The sequence below is a fragment of the Chelmon rostratus genome, chromosome 3 (genome assembly GCF_017976325.1).
Source record: "Chelmon rostratus isolate fCheRos1 chromosome 3, fCheRos1.pri, whole genome shotgun sequence".
NCBI classification, from domain to species: Eukaryota; Metazoa; Chordata; class Actinopteri; order Chaetodontiformes; family Chaetodontidae; genus Chelmon; species Chelmon rostratus.
The window spans coordinates 28,340,042-28,357,508 of record NC_055660.1 but is presented as its reverse complement, the minus strand read 5'-3'; the positions used below and the strand labels follow the sequence as shown (position 1 = coordinate 28,357,508).

Sequence of the window (17,467 nt, the reverse complement as noted above, 5' to 3'; positions counted from 1 at the left end):
TAGAATAGCTGTCTGGAGCCTTTTTTTAAAGAAGTCCAGATTCCTTGATTTGACCTGATTTGAGCAAGACTGTAACCAAGCATCTGTAAGAGAGAAATGAGCCCTGCTGGGAACCCTGCATGTAGCTGACCCACGGCTAATTGGAGCCAGGAGGACACGCAGGGCCATGCGAAGTTCAAGTGCCATCTGTCCCAGAGTAAACGCTTTCGGGCTTTGATTCACAAAGTGACACGATGATGAAACAGCGACTGGTGAGCTCGGGTCAAGCAGTGCCTTCGACAAACTGTTGTCCTGCTGTGTCGGCGGCCAGCATCAGTGGCAAAATTAAGGACCAGCAACACCTTTTAACTAAACCAAAAAAACAACACCAAAACACCGTGGCACAACCCTCTACTCCTTACAAAATTACTTCTTACTTTATAGCACAAGCTATGTTGTCACTAATGAACATTTTGTGCTCTTGTAAGACTCAGTGCTGTGATAGTGACACATCTGTTCAGAGAAATATTGATGACTGCCTGTGAAATGTCTCATGAAGGCTTGGATGATGGGAAAACATTGATTTGACAACAGGAAATGGCTGTTAGCAGCGTCGTATAAATCGACTGTATGTGTTTTCATTCTGGTTATCTTTTAGATTTTGTTTGAGCAAACTCAAACTCGGAGCCTGACGGCCAAGGAGGACAGCACTCGATAGTCTTTCCTCATCACGTATTTAAAACTACAGTGTTTCTCCACAGTCAGTAATTGCCCGCTGCACTTGGCATCAGCTCCACTTGTTAAATTAATGATATCTGGGGAGAAGAAAGTTCCAGTTCCTAATTGGATTTTTTGTTCTGTCGTATCCGTGTATTTGTTTTAAGCGGGACAAGCATTGTGTTGTTTATTTTTTTGGCAGAATGTCGATGTGCCAGCAATGTTCCCTTGTTACAACAACCCATGTCAGCCCATCGTATCTAATCCTGTCGGGTAAGGGTTAGCAGGCATTCAGAGAGACATGAAGACACAAAGATCGGCCAATTTGAGAACAGATCCATGAGTCTGAAGGCTTATAAGATGCCAAACTACTGCCCTGCATTTTATAATGCTGTGGGACAGGATTCTACAGCCTTGGAAAGTTATCACGACAGGTTATTATTTCATCTATTGTTGCAACGATCGCAAGGTAAACAGTGGAAATACCTCCTACTCTACTACCTCCACCTACTTCACCTGCATAGTGATCACAATATGCACTTGCACGCATTTGATTGGCCACTGCAGATCTTTGCCAGGTGCTGCAAACTTGAGCCAGGATCATTTTTTTGTCAAATGAGTGAGAGGGCTGTGTTTTTTCATGGAGAGCTAAAGTCGTGGTCTTACGGTTAGATCAGTGAAGACGATAAATAGTTTCAACAATTAATTGCAGTCTCTCATTATTTTTCATCTCTGTATATTATGTCATGCCAGTTACGTGGTGCGGCTGCAGAACGTATGGACTTCTTGGTGATCAGCTAGCCGGAAGCAGTGCTTCAAGCCATGGCAACAACAAGCGTGTCTGAGCCATGTTCAGCATTCGTGGTGTCCTCTGGAAACACTTCTTTGGTTGTGTTGTGTGTATTTGCAGCATGTTTGTGTATTTGCAGTGTGTTTTCTAGATGCTTTATATCGATGGGGACATTTCCTTAATGTGCTTGTGTTTTCTTGAAGCGTGTAGCATTAAGTTCTCTCGGACGCCGTTCATTAGAGGTACAGACTGGGCAACAAGGTGTCACAAAGGCTTATGTGTGCTGTGATGCACAAAGAAGAGTGTTTTTGAGGTGCTCGGAGAGAAGGAGTGATGGCTCCCTGCTACTGCAATGTGTCATTTGCACTGTAGGACACCTGTGTTGCCTAATCAAGCCTGTGTGTGTGTGTGTGTCAGGACTTGCCACATAACCCATGGATCAATGGTTGCTCTATTTCAGATGGCCTGTTTCTCTTTCCGCCCGCTTCCTGCTCTAGTGGTCTTCTGTGTCATGGTTCATTACCTTTTGTGATTTCAGTCTGTTGTTATGATTCTTCTCTCCCATTTTGACATTTATTTATCTTACGAGGGCCCTTTGCTCGGTCTGACAGTGACAAGCCTTTGAGACTGCCGGCTAAATTCCTTGATGTTGTGACATTAGCGTCAGTGTCCGACATAATGGAATCCCCGGACCAAGTGAACATGTGGCAGGGAGGAGAATAACTCCTTTCTCTGTAACTACTGTGGAGTTTCCCCTGGGCGAGACACTTAACCTTCACTGCTCCACTGGAGCCTCAGCGGCCAGCAGCAGCAGAATGTGGCTGACTGGAAAACTCCCTGAATTCAAGCATGTGTGCTCAGCTTGAAAGATTTATTGTGGTTTAGAAAAGCATTGATGCACTGATGAATGACGTGAGGATAATGTCGCATTCTGTGTCTTCTCTCCCAGATGAAGACTGTGAGTGTGGCGCTGGTGTTGTGTCTCAACGTGGGAGTGGACCCTCCTGATGTGGTTAAGACCTCCCCCTGCGCCAGACTGGAGTGCTGGATAGGTGAGCGAGCCCACACAGACACACACCGACATGAGTGCTAAACCGACAAGCACTCAAATGCAACACAAAGTGCTGGACGTGATAGAGTGTGCTGTGACGAGTGATTGTTGTATCTCTGATGTCCATCACAGAAATCAGATATTCTTTTATTGCATTTGCTTTTCTCATATCCTAATAATAATCACAATTTCTTCAGTGTCAAAAGTGATCCAGTGTTTTTTGTCCATTCGTCCATTGTTACAGTGCAACCAGTGCTTTCCATGATGCAGATTTGCAAGACTGGTAACAAGTAAAGGCTAAAACAGGTGGACTGAATGTGTAGCCCACAGCTAACTCACCTCATGGCAACATTTAACATCCTGTTTGTGTAGTGTAGTTCCAAAACTCAGAACACGTTTATCCCAAATAGAAAGAAGACAGTCATCAAATAGGAATGACAAAATCCAGGATTATTAGCAAGTTTTATTTTGCTCTGACTATACATTTTAGCAACTTTAGTGGCATGGCAATAGAGATGGCAATAACTGCCATTCGGTTGGTTCATGCATTATCTGAATAAATATTGAATGGACAGTCAGAGGATGAAGCCTGCTGACTTTGCCGATCCCCTGACTTCTCATTTAGTGTCACCATTGTTGTATTGGCATTTTTGTTTTTTATAAAAATGTCTCAAAGTCTTGTCACGAAATTTGGTACAGATATCCGCATCTACCTCAGAATTACTTATAAAAACGTCAGTGTTAGCATTTAGCCCAAACAGAACAACTGCTGGAACCTCTTGGTCTTGCTTTGACGTCACTGAGGCTCAGAAACGTTTAGCCCTGAAACACTGACACACTCCTCTATCCATTTATATAAAGCTGTGTGTGGTGTGTTGAAAACCAGGCAAACGACTCGCATGTGGAGAAGCACTCACATTCTCATGAGTAGTCTACCTTATCCTGAAAATAACTATTATATAAGGCATGCCTCGTTAGGACAGTGAGTGACTTTGCCAAAAGCCTGTAAATAAGTTGTAAAGATTAGCCAGAAAGCCTGAGGTTCAAAGGGTTAATAAGCAGTGAGAAGCCATTCAAGACTACTGTCAACTTTAACTGAACAGTAAAACGTTTAGCTTTTCCTTGCAGCATTTAGGGATACTCTGTCATTCCCATTGGAGCCAAATTCATAAAGCCTCTGTCAACTGAGGATGAAGCAGTCTGCCCCCACCAGAACCACATGACATGACACAGAACAAAAACAAAAGAACCTCAAAACGGTTGTTTAGCTCCTCTGAGACTGCTTGACTCTCAGGAGTCAGGAAAGCACATTAAAGAGGGAACGCAGTTCTTAAAGTTTCTGTAACTTTCTCAGCGGCTTCTGAGGACACTGACATTGTGCAGACCTGCCACTTGGTTTTTAAGACGGTGTTCTGAAATGTAGGAGGCCATGTCCTGAAATGCACCCTGGTGTTTAATTTATGACACGTGCTTCAGCTATATGCTCATAGAGTAGCTTACGTCTGCTTTTCATTGGCCGTGGTGTGTGTGCAGCCTCCTTTATATACTGCCACCTTTTAAATTTTCATCATAACAGGAAATAAGCTGATCACACAATATGTAGGCCCAGACTTTACCATGGCCGGATGCATTTTTACCACGATAGGCTAATTCTACATAATTCCTCAATAAAAAGCCATTTGTTTGTATTTTAAAGTTGCTAAAAATGGCTAGTAAGTTAACTTTTCTGGAATACTTAGAGTAAACCAGAAGTTCTCATTTGTTTTCTTGTGATGATGCATTGTAAGTAGGCCTCAAAAACCATAAAGGCAGTGGTTTGATTTTCAGCATGAAGCATATCAGCATCTCCTGCAAACTTGCCAATACATTCCTCTCTGTCTGCTGAGCACAATTTGATCTGTCCTCAATCTATATTCTGCTATTCTTCTTGCCATATTGATTCACTCTCATCAATATTTCAACCTGAGGGGCTGCTGCTATTTTTCTGAACCCTGCTTTTGAAAACCTTCTTTGATGCTGAAACAATAAACGCTAAGTTGCCTGGGTAATCATGGCATGGTAAAGTAGCGTTACCCTTCTTTTTGAGTTATCTCTATGATCATTTTACTCGATAATACCAGCCATGTAAACATTTGCAGTGAATAACTGAACTACGGTTGGTTCGTCAGCTTCAGAAGGAGTGTGTGTGTGCCGTGCTATGACTGCTGTGTGCTATGAGTGTGATTGTAGTGTGTTTACACTCTGTTTTCTCGGCAGATCCTCTGTCGATGAGTCCACAGAAAGCCCTGGAGACCATCGGGGCCAACCTGCAGAAGCAGTATGAAAACTGGCAACCCAGGGTGAGTGTGTTCACATGAACCAGCTTCCCCCCTTTCTATTTCATGTTTTAACAGTGATACAGTGACCACATACACTACTCCACACCACTGTGTGTGACAGAGAGAGTTGAATGAAGTAATGCTACCCATCAAACACTCAGGAATGAAATAAAATGAATCGTAGGCACTCCAAGACTTGACCTTGCTCATATCATATTATTGCTGATTGATTTTGGAATCCATTAAGCCTTCGTCATCTTTTTTTCAAAGACGTTTCCTCAGTCATTTTATAGATTTTGGCAGAGTATCCAGACGGTCTTTCAGGTTTTTGCCAATTCTGTGAACTGAAGTGATGTTGATCACCTCTCATAGTACCGCGTCAGAGAGGGCTTTTTACTTCACTAACATCTGTTGATTAGAGGTCTTCACGGGTCCAAAAATTTGTGCCTGAACCCAAAAAGACCAGGATCTGTACTACGCTTAACCAAACTGGACCTGTGTATTATTTGAAAGCTGTGAAAACTATTAGCACTATTAGCTCGTTCAGTGTGTGAACTTGCAGACAAAACATTTGACATTTGACTGGCTCCTACCTGTGTTTACATTTAGTGATCATTTAAATGTGTAAGACAGAGATGGAGTTAATTTTAGATACTTCACTGTGTCAGCGCTACACACACTTCCTGTATGCACTGTGCAAACAAAACACCCACATGATTTGACAGTGATTCATAGTTTTCTTTTGTTTTTAAACAGATGCATCATGTGGTCTTGTCAATTCAGCAGTGTGTGTGTGTGTGTGTGTGTGTGTGTGTGTGTGTGTGTGTGTGTGTGTGTGTGTGTGTGTGTGTGTGTGTGTGTGTGTGTGTGTGGCAGTTATCCTAGGCTCCTGGCACATTGGCTCATAACCCTTCTTCGTTAAGACAGTACTCTGGTGAATTGAGGCAACGGAAGGTCTAGAAGAAGAAAACATCTCAGGGATTTTTAAAAAATGTAACAATAAAGAGCTACAGACGCTGCAACAGCATCACCACAGCAGCCAGCACAGAGATGTATAGACAACAGAAACTGGACAGCAGCCACAAACGCATTAGAACAAAAAGTGAGCTGCACGGTTATGTTTCCAGGCAACGCAGCGGCTGTTGGTGCTTTGTAAGTGTCGCAAAGTCCTCCACAGTCTTTCAACTTCAACTTCTCTGCATGTTCATTATCAGCGCAGTAACCAGTCCACCCAGACTCTCTGTCCCACTAAAACCAGTCCACCCAGCCTCTCTGTCCCACTGTAAACAGTCCACCCAGCCTCTCTGTCCCACTATAACCAGTCCACTCAGCCTCTCTCTCCCACCATAACCAGTCCACTCAGCCTCTCTGTCCCACTGTAACCAGTCCACCCAGCCTCTCTGTCCCACTATAACCAGTCCACCCAGCCTCTCTTTCCCACTGTAACCAGTCCACCCAGCCTCTCTGTCCCACTATAACCAGTCCACCAGCCTCTCTGTCCCACTATAACCAGTCCACCAGCCTCTCTGTCCCACTATAACCAGTCCACTCAGCCTCTCTCTCCCACCATAACCAGTCCACTCAGCCTCTCTCTCCCACTGTAACCAGTCCACTCAGCCTCTCTGTCTCACTGTAACCAGTCCACTCAGCCTCTCTGTCCCACTGTAACCAGTCCACTCAGCCTCTCTGTCCCACTGTAAACAGTCCACCCAGCCTCTCTGTCCCACTATAACCAGTCCACTCAGCCTCTCTCTCCCACCATAACCAGTCCACTCAGCCTCTCTGTCCCACTGTAACCAGTCCACCCAGCCTCTCTGTCCCACTATAACCAGTCCACCCAGCCTCTCTGTCCCACTATAACCAGTCCACCAGCCTCTCTGTCCCACTATAACCAGTCCACCAGCCTCTCTGTCCCACTATAACCAGTCCACTCAGCCTCTCTCTCCCACCATAACCAGTCCACTCAGCCTCTCTCTCCCACCATAACCAGTCCACTCAGCCTCTCTGTCCCACTGTAACCAGTCCACTCAGCCTCTCTGTCTCACTGTAACCAGTCCACTCAGCCTCTCTGTCCCACTGTAACCAGTCCACTCAGCCTCTCTTGAGATAACAGATGCTACAGTACAGAAGGTAAATGACTTTGTCACAGTAGTAAATGTAATTTGTTGCCACCCTGTAACTTGATTCTCTTATTTCATTTTATGTAGGCATTTTAAAGTTACAGTACAGAGTTGATTTACCATGTTAGCTGGTCCTGCACAATTTGCCTCTCCTCCATATCTATTCCGCTCCTCTTCTTGCTGCGGTAAATATGTGTCCTGTGGGGAGTAATGAGCAAAAAGATGCACTTGAAATCTGATCCGAGCAGTTGGGCTGAGTTGCATTCGCAGGTATTGGATTTGAATTCCATTTCGAGCCACCTGCAAATATGTTTTAAATCCGGTCAGAAAGGGTTGGACTTGATCTGATCGTGCCTCTTTTTCCTGTTGAGACTTTGTAACAAAATGTCTGTGTTATTAGATAGCTATGTGGGAAACAATTGAATTTCAGCTGTCTGAACGTGGCCTCCGAGGGACAGGTCGAGGAGGATGGAGGATTCCTTTAGCGAAGCAACGCAGAAAGACAGAAGGTGAAAAAGAGACAAGTTCGTGATACACAGGGCAGCTTTATAGTAGTAGCTGGCCACCCACACAGTCACCAAAAAGCATCTTAAAGACCTTCGGAGGTGTAGGTAAAAACAATAATGTGTGGCTGTTTGGGAAGATAGCACAGAAGTAAAACATGCGGTAAGAGGAGATGGAGGAAGAGACGTCCCAGGAGAGAGCAGCTAAAGGAATGTAGGCTCGGGCTCGGTTGACACAAGAGGTCAGCAGCAAATGGTGGTGGGAGTGCAGGAGGAGGAGTGGGAGGGTGAGAAAGCTGTTCCTTTTTTTTTTCCAGCCTGAGGATTCACAGCTCTGCAGCACCAACACCGCAGAGCAGCGTTCGCCAACACACCTTACATAAACTGTTGACAAAGCAATCAATTACACAGCAGCTATTTACCCACTTTGTCACAACCACGAGAAGCCGTCTAATGAATTCATTTAGAATGGAGACAGTCTGTAAACATTAAACCCGAGAGGAAACCTGAAATCTGTTTTGTCACATTTCCCGTGTGCTGCTGGTGGACCTGCTGTGTCACAGTGGTGTCCGTAACCATCAGGCTGCCCAGAGAGTTTAGCTGCGCCGGCCTGCTGTCATGAATCCATTTCCCCGTTTGCTTCTGTGCTCTTACATTAACCCACATGTCCAGAAAACACAGAGAGAAAGGCAAACACCGTCTTAGCTGCTGCCCACTCACTTTCTCGAGCAACACTACTCATCTCTTTCTCTCTGACCATTTTTCATCATTGTTTTCCACTCCACAGAGTGATATTTCTGTCAGTCGAGGCTTCATCCTCGCTCTACCTCTTCCTGCTGCTTCCACTCTTTGCCTGTGGATTGGTTTTGTGCCTGTGTGTGTGTGTGTGTGTGTGTGTGTGTGTGTGTGTGTGTGTTATCATGTGAAGAAATGATGTGACGAAGCCTTTCTGCCTCTTGGCAGGAGCTGAGACCTGTCACGGTAGATGCGTATTATCCAACATACTGTCCAGCAGCCGCCACCAATTTAAGTTAGCCCAGTCAACCAGATAGAGCTCATCTACATAGCACCAGGAGCATGTCGCTGCACCAGTCGCAGCGGGACCAATGTAATGCGTTCCTGACATGATGTTGACCATTCTACCAGAAGCACCGTTCCATGTTTCAGATGCAGTTCTGCGCTGTGCTCCGCGGTGAATACCTGCCGTCTATTTTTGACAGAAGCTGCTTCAAGCAGCTCGAGCCAGGAAGGAAGTCTAGACACAGGAACAGAATAGAGAATCTGGTCCATTTTCAAAATAAAGCACCCTCAGCATACTGCTGATCACATATGAACAACAAACACAGTGAAAGAAGAAGAAACCATTTAACTACGTAGCTTTTGTACCCATGGTGGAAGCTAAGACATCAAGAAAAAACTGACCAAATCAGCAAAATCTGAGCAAGTCAATAAAGTGAGGCTGGAAATGCTCTCAGAAGGTATGAAGCCCCATGGAAGCCAATTAAATGATTATCATTGGGATTATGGATTCATCTTTTTTTTTAATGGATTCTTGAACTTGTGATTATGACTTGCTCTGTCTTACACTCATGATGAATATATTTACATTCATCTCTCTGTCCTTACCTCACGTCCAGCTCTCTCTTTAAGTCTCTCTGATGCTTCATCATCAGTAGCCATCTTGTTGTTGAGTCTTTTCTACGTACAGTGTCTGAGTTGTTATTGAGTGTGGCTGTATTGTCTTCTATTAGAGCTCAGACTGGATTCAGCTGAGGGCTGCTGTTGTTTCACCCAGACGCATCCAGAAACCAGACATTATTGAGATACCTTACTTAGCTCTCCGTTTCTCTTTCAGCTGTCCGTCTCGACATGCCTCCTCTGCTCTCTTATTCTCTTTCAAACGTCACTTGCTCTCTTTCATTTTCTCTCTGCATGTCGCCCCTTATGTTCTCTTTCTCTTTCTGTCCTCTGATATCTGTTTGGTAATCTCATTTGGAATTCTCCCCTCTCGACTTGCCAGATGTTTAGTAGTTATTCAGATGAAAGGCGGCGTGCTTGTCTTGTCAGAAGTCACGTAGTACGTACTTGCTGAACATGCTGCAGCTGTCAAACGGGTTAACACCACACCTCTGGCCAGCATCAGTGTCATTTTTCCTTTGGTCTGTCTTTTTTGAATTTTGTGGTGTCCTCCAGCTCTCTTTGTATCCAGCTCTCCTGCCTGGCTGCAGCCAGTGAACCCCTGCTGTCCACTCCACCAACTGTCTCTGCATTTTCTGTCAGTGCTCTAACACTTTGCTGTTGATTAGCTTTGAGGTTTTCCTCTTATCACCCTGGAAACGCCATACTGCAACAGCGGAGCACAAGTGAAGGATTTCTGTGCAGTCTGCTATGATGCAACACACTTTTTAAGCTTGGGTAATGTAACATTTGAGTCACGTGGGCTAGGACACCGAGAGGCCATGATCACACTTTTCACTTTTCCTCAATAATGACACGATGAACATGAGTCAGCCGGGCAGCTGATGTGCCAAATGTGCTCAGTTATACCACTCACAAAAGTAACATCTTCTGCATATTATTTCTGTAACAAGAGCAAGATTGTAAATTTAGCTCTGTGCTTATTTTGTCTTTTTGTCTTCAGCCAAATGTGCCAGAGAAGAGAAGGAATGGTTTTTCAGTTAGGGAGTACTCCTTTGTGAAAACAGGTGTTTAATGTCATCTGAGCATCTGGAAAGAACTCTCTAAAATCTGTCAAATATAACCCTGATGATGTCATCAGGGATTATCTTTTTATTATAATATAATATATTGTATTATCTCTTAATATGACTCATCACATGTCTTCCGAATTGATGGAAATGACACGAAAGCTCTGGAATACCCCTTTAGACTTGGAGCTGTTTTATCCGACGACAAGTGTTACCTTCTTTTTGTATCAGTGTGATTTTTGTCCTTGCAAGGAAGTTATATTTTCACATTCTGCACAGCACAGTCACCAAGACCCAAACATGTTGAACCAGCAAGGGAATTTCCAGTAGTGACACAGTCATGTGACGAGAGGCAGCTCCTTTATGAAACTGACCTCTCCACTTCCTGACAGTGACAAAAAGTGCAGCACGGAGTACTGAGGTACATACACAGCACTGCATTACAGTATTGTCTATTGACCCTTTCGTTTCCAACTTTGACAGTGGATCCTGTAGTTCACTGGGTGCACATGAAGTTGTGGCATATAGGGAGGAACTCTTGGTGTTCTGTGTAACGGCCACTTTAAATTCTGATAATATTTTTTGTATATGTTTCCATTGATGCTGCAGCAGTGATGAAATTGTTCTAATTTTTAAAGGAATATAGTATTTTAAGTCACGTGTTTGGGATTATTTTGTCATATAGCAATATATGTATGAGATTGTTCTCTGTGGAGAAGTCATAGTAACATTAATAACACTCAGTCAGCTAATGAGCTTGCAAGAAGTTGTGAATGTGAGGTTCCCCTGTTACCTCCACACTTGAGTGCCACGTGTAACGTGCACACTTGCTTGGTTAAGCACATCAAAGCAGTTGCTGATGAAAGGCACAATAGTGTTGCCGATGGCCGATGGGCATACGATTTTTAGAAGTGCATCGAGGCCAGACATGGAGTCTTAATGGCCACCGGTGAAGTTCCTGCCCTGAATGTGTCCGTTTCACAATAACAGCAGAATTCCCCATGCCTGTACTCGATGAAAGACAGAATGATTGTTGTTTGAAGTCTCTTTATCAGGTGGAAAACAATCGTGTGACGGTCTACAGTCAGAATCACGTGAGGATAACGATGTGTGGTCTTGTGCAGCTCACGTGTGGCCACCAGTAGGGAACTGTGGTTTGGCCACATCTAGTGTGTGAGTGTGTGCTAACAAAGCATGCAAACTCTGAGTAGGAGTGAGTGGCACACACTGTCGCCAAGTGAAACTAAATTCAGAAGCAGAAAGGTTGGCAAGTAGACGTGGATCATTTTCACACATTCTGATTTCCATTTTGAGTTTTGGATAAGAAGAAATGACCCTGGATGATTCAGTAAAAATAAGGTGATCCTTCCCTGACTTTGGTGCTTGTGGAGCATCAGTAATCCCTCTTCACACTTCCAACTCATTAACCAACACCACCCCACCCACTACATTAATCCCTCAGAGGACTCCTCATAGCTGTCAGATCGGTTGAATCCCATTTGAGATCTGACAGCCAGCATGTGCGGGAAGCTGCAGAGTGAATAATGCGATGCGGAAATCGTCTTAATCATCTCCTCATGCACTCAGTCCAATAAGAGCCACAGAGAAAACCATTAGCCCACTGGAAGAATTATTGACAACCCATCAATACATCTATAAACAGCGTGCTTATGAGGAAGGCTATAGGTCACTACTGCCTTATCCTTGTGGGTCTCAGAGGGAGGAAGCTTACGTTTAGTTCCACTAAATGACAGTTTGGAGACCTCAAAGCATCTTGTGATGATGATTAGATGGAGATTAACTCTGGATTATGCTGATGTTAAGGTGATGTGAAATAGTTCGAGTGGGCCTCATGCATGAATATTTTCTTATTTTTCTTGTATATTTGTTGTTATAGAAAGCAACAAGAGAAAAATAAAAAAAAATCCCATGTGATCCCATTCATGAAACGTGCACTGACAGCCAAGATGTTCTTACCCAACTAAGTATGTTGATAAATAGCATTTGATGTTAAATTGGATGCAGGTACAGGGTAATTTACAGTTGGCTTATAGTGCAGCAGATTTGTGCAAACCTCTAACCAGCAAGCCACTGACATTTGACAGGCAACGCTGAACTCAGACAAAAGAAGAAAAGAAAGAAAAAGGAAGGGAAATGCTACCCAAGGACATCCAAAAGAAAAAAAGTTTCTTCTGCAGAGACAGAAGTTTCGTTTAGAAAAAAACATCTTATTTTGAAGTGTGAGTAACGGGGTCAGTGGCCCAGAAGAGTACAAAGCATGGCAAGAGATCACCAGTGCAATTAATACTGTATGTGCAGAGGAAAGAACTCTCTGTGAAATAATAAAAAAAACAGGTTTCATCTGAAAATGGACGCATAAAAACGAGCCAGGCGTGCTATTACAGCCATGGGAGGGGGTCAGGAAACTGTCAAAACAACAGACATGGATGAGCGCATTGGAGCTATCATTGGACAGGTCTCTCTGTCGGGGTTCAGTCTGATATTCCACTGGACAGTGACTTACAGCAGCCAGGAAACATCCTGTCAGCACTAACAGCATATTCCAGGACCAACTAGCAAGATGGAAAGACAATGGTGAGCATCAATCCACATGTTTAATCTCCCAGGAGAATTTAATAACGCTGATTTCTTCATTGGATTCCAAATTAAAATCATTTAAAAAGCACTGGAATTGTACCGAATCTATAGTCTACCATATACCCACTGTTGTTTTAAGCAACATGTCTATTTTGAATGACTGGAGGAGGAATCAATGAAACAAAAAACGTGTTTAGCAGTTTTTATTTTTTATTTTATTTTGCTGATGCATCTGGCTCCAGTGCACCATCCGCCTCTCCGAGCACGCTTGGACCATCAAGACCACCCACCATATGCCATTTGGCATATTTCATCCACTTTTTCACAAATAAATGACGTTCTCAAAGAAATAAATGACACTTAAAAAAGCAAGAAATAAAAACCCTTTATTGGATGACTGCCGTAACATTTTTTTCCTCGAGTATAGGCCAAGGTCATCACAAAGGAGCAAAAGTGATCTGCGTACAGTGCTTGAAATGAGTCACTGTTGGTTTTCAACGCCACGCCACAAAACCAACTCTGTCTTTCAGGTGGTGGCAGGTGGGGTGGCATGCACACTGTTGCAGGCTTGTATAAAAGCTTTCTGCCTGCTGTGTCTAGGCATAACCACCAGTCTTTCAGGGTACTGCTCCACGACTAAGCGAAATCGTATCAGTTTCTGGTTATAGACCACCTGCTGCTGGGCCTAAACGTTGGTAAATAGTGTCATAAGCCATGGCAGCCCGACATCCTAAATTAATTACCAGTAGCTCCCCATCTCCAGCAGCACCTTGAACCAACTGCATATCCCCCGAAAGAGTGCACTCCCCCAAGCCAGCAATCCGCCATGTTCAAGATGTGTGATTTTGTTGAGATGTTATGTGAAAAATCCTACAGATGTGCGTGTCATAATTAATACTAATATTTGTGTAGATTTTATCTTAGTCTAAGAACAAGTGGGAAGTATGCAAGTGTTGATGAATGCTTCAAAAGTTTTTACATTTCAGATCAGATCTGTGCATACTCACGATTCATGCATGAGGCTCGTTGTTCCGCTGCTCTGCTGTAGCAGAGTTACGAGCTCTACTAATCCAGGAGTTGGGACTTAAAATGGGCTGCAGATCTGTGGCTCCTCATGCAAGTGAAGCAGTAATGTGCTTCATTGATCGCTGACTCCAGGATAAGAGACTAAATCTTTCATTATTTTTTACATTAAAGTTTCTCCTTCCTCTTCTGATCAGGTGACTTTTCCCCTTCATTTACTGCTGTTTTTGAAATGCACCTTTGAGAGATTGTACATTGCACTGTGTTGTCTTGGTTTGGTTTTGACAATATACAGTCTGGTATAACCGCCATTCTGATGATGTCAGTCATTTGTTTTTTGTGTCCTAAATTGTGTCACCAGGACCACCTGTTGCTACCGTCTGCATGAGCCAATGCTGTGTGATGAGTCATGAGCGATGAGGCAGCACGCCGGACATGGTTTTATTTTTGCGAGTGTCTGTCGCGAAGAAACGGGAAAAAAGGACCAATTTAAGATTTACGCTCATAAACGAACGAAAGGCATCATGCATGTGGCATGATAGACGTGCATTAACACTATTACCTCCTGATGTGCCAGCGTTACGTCAAATCACCTGGAATATGCAGCGGGTTATTAGCCCTTTTTTTGACTGACTGTTCCTGCTGATTGTGTTTGTAGGGAAAGGACTCATTGTCTGATTCTCATTGACCAGTCGTTGAAGCCAACCTATGTTGCCTTTGCTGAACTTTGGCCACAGGTGTGTTTGGAGCATGCCTCAGGAATTACCCCTTAGTGATAAATAAAGTTTTAAATTGAAATTGAATTGCCCAATATTCACTCTGCTTTTAGCTCTGAATGGCAAAGGAGTCATTATATTCACCAGGTAGTGTCTAATGTTGTCTGCTTGACATTTGGCACTTGGCATGTAGAATGTAGTTGCTTTGTTGAGCTTTCTCACCGAAATCAGCTGTGGCTGGATAAAAAAGCTGTTAAGAGTGGTGAGAGTGAATCAAAACTGTACATTTGTAGGCCAGAACCCCCCAAAAATTAGCTGAAAGATCCTCAAAGAACTGAAGGGAACTGCAGAGCTGACGGGGAATTCTCTTAGAGGCCATTACTAGCAGTAATCCCTTTCTCATTACACATTTGATCAATTGTTAATATAAATATATTCATTAGAGCAGCTTTAAGCAAATATTACAAAGTGTTTTACAGTCTTCTGGGTTTATGGGAATTCACAGGCCTTTGGAAAAGATGGTGAGAAAATTTGAACGAATCTTGCAAGAATCGAGAGCCTGGCAGTCCAAGAAACAGCTGTTATTCATAACATTAATAACAGCTCTGTTGCGTTTAGGTGAGCCAGTTCCCTGCTATGATAAGCCAAAATGTCTGCAGTTAAAAACTTCTACTCAGTGCAAAAATCCATGAACCACTGAGCATAGAATGGTTTTCTATATTAAGGAAAATTGCAGTACATACAAACAGACTAGTTTAATAGTAATGTAGTGAGGGCTGGAGGCCGGTGAAGTGGGCTGCGTATGTCCACGTGTGTCCGATGCAGCAGTGTAATGAATTGCTCTCTGCTGCCGTGTCCGCCGTGACTCACCTCTCCGTCTCTGCGCTCATCGAGCTTCAGTGTCTGCCGTGCTCAGAGACTGATGGTGAATGTGACACTGCTATTATTACACGACGCTGTGGGTGTGTGCATGTGAGTGTGTGTGTGTTCAAGACCTTATTTCGTGTGTGCGAATGTGCTGGAAAAAAAAACCTTCCGGAGAGGATGCAGAGCAGGAGGGGACAACGCAGGAGGCCAGGATGTGACTCAGCGTGCAAAGATTAAAGATGAACCTCCCACCATTCATTTAGCTATTTTTTATTCTGGTGAAGCGTAAAAATGTGTAGCGGTGACTGCAAAGGCTCGCCAATCCAGCAAGCTTCCAGTTGAGCAGGAAGTGGGCACCGGTGCATTGGTGTGTTGAAGGACAATGGTGCAAATTGCAGGCGGATCCAGTCAGAATCTGACTTTCTGAATCTGAACTGTGGAGGAGCAGAGTGATCTGCGTGACAAAAATCGCCCATCCCTGAACACATTTTTGTGTCTTTGCAAGTCATCTGAGTCACTTCACCGCCTGCTGTCCTGCCTTTTCCTCTATACACTAATCAACCAGAGTCTATGGTTCTTTATTATTAACACGGCTCTATCCAGCCAGCCTTAGCTGGGATATTAGATTCAAAAGCTCTTTCTTCTGTGCTGTGAATTCAAGTGCCTCTCAAAATTGTCCAGTCCCCAGAAGAATGGCCAATGAAAATGTCTATGAAAGAAGGCCAATGAAAGCGATTTTTTCAGAAGGATTATGAAAGCATGTAAGTCAAATAGCTCTATGTCAAACTTTCAACATCAAAACTTGTCAGTATGTTGAAATACAGAAAAGAAACAATAAGGGAAAGTTATTCTTCTGATCAGACAGACTATTGCTAGCCTGTTCCCGATTGAATAGCGCGTTAGTGGTCAGCTGAACTGTCACAGTAGTTGGTCAACTACGCACTGTTTCCCGGGGGCGCCGCTTTTCAGTTTGACGGGGGCTTTATGCTTGAAAGAAGGCCCTCAGAGGTTTGCAGCTTGCTTGGAGCGAGCTAAGTTTTTTGGTAAAATATTTCTTTAGTGATTCCTTCTCTGTGGCTCACTTCATGTTATGCCCTGCCTGAGCTGTGCAGCAGATTAATGGCGCCTTAATGTTTATCTGAGCCTTTGAATGCTGTTTACCCACCCCAAAGACAGATTTATTTATTTTTTGCTCCTATTTGCTACGGCACAACAGTTTGATCCCTTTGCCAACAAAGCATCTGCTGATATGAATTGGTGTTGCACTGACATACAAGAGTCTGTGACATAGTGGAAGCTTCTCATACTGGAGTTGATTGAGTGTACAGTTTGTATAGAGCAGTGCAGAGTGCACGGTGGTCAGTCAGGCTTTTTCCTGTTTTTTTATTTTCAGTTCGTCAGTAAGATATGAGACATAATTAAGCGTGACTCATGAATTTGTAATGAGCTGTTTGGTGCGGATGTGCTGTTTTTATTGATGTAAGCAACAATTGCTGTCGATACAGCAAATGTGCAGAGGGCTCCTCGCTCTTTTAACGGCAGTTAAAATGAACAGGCCGCGCTGTCTAATAATTATTAAGTGTTTTTTTTTTCTCCCAAAGTGGCTTCAAATAAATGGCGAGTTCTTCTAAGTATGCATTCAGCAGATTGAGATATCAGTCTTTATGTCCCTGCCCTCGTTAGCACAGAATACAAAGTCTTTATGTCACAACACGGAGACGTCCCTGCTCGATCAGCTGCTACCCAGCATCCTTCGCTCCAGACTCGCTCCCACCGTCAGTCAGCTCCACTGTCCTTCACTTTGGCCCTGATTTGTAGTGAATGCAGGGGCCTGCAACTCTCACTCTGCACCAATTAATAGGACAGCCGTCTGTATAGATCATTAGTGTTCCCCTCTACCCCCTCAGTGTTCAGCTAATGGCTCCCCTGTCCCCCCTTCTCTCTCTAATGGCCCGCTCGCCTCTCATGGTTTCTCTCTGTCTCAGGGCAGTGTGGGATATCTGTATCAGCGACCTGACCAGCGTTGGCCTTTTAATGGGCTCATTTTATAGCACCATGTCTGCCTCGCTGTCCATCT

General features: G+C 43.8%; 1 protein-coding gene across 5 annotated transcripts in view; it reads left to right on the top strand.

Annotated features, from left to right (window-relative positions):
* The window catches only part of rptor (regulatory associated protein of MTOR, complex 1), a 168,008-nt gene that overhangs the window by 15,784 nt on the left and 134,757 nt on the right, over window positions 1-17,467 (top strand). For all 5 annotated transcript variants that reach the window (XM_041933255.1, XM_041933254.1, XM_041933252.1 and 2 more), the window contains exons 3-4: window positions 2,436-2,538; window positions 4,794-4,876. In XM_041933255.1, the coding sequence (XP_041789189.1) occupies window positions 2,436-2,538; window positions 4,794-4,876 (186 nt within the window). The remainder of the gene's footprint in view (window positions 1-2,435; window positions 2,539-4,793; window positions 4,877-17,467) is intronic.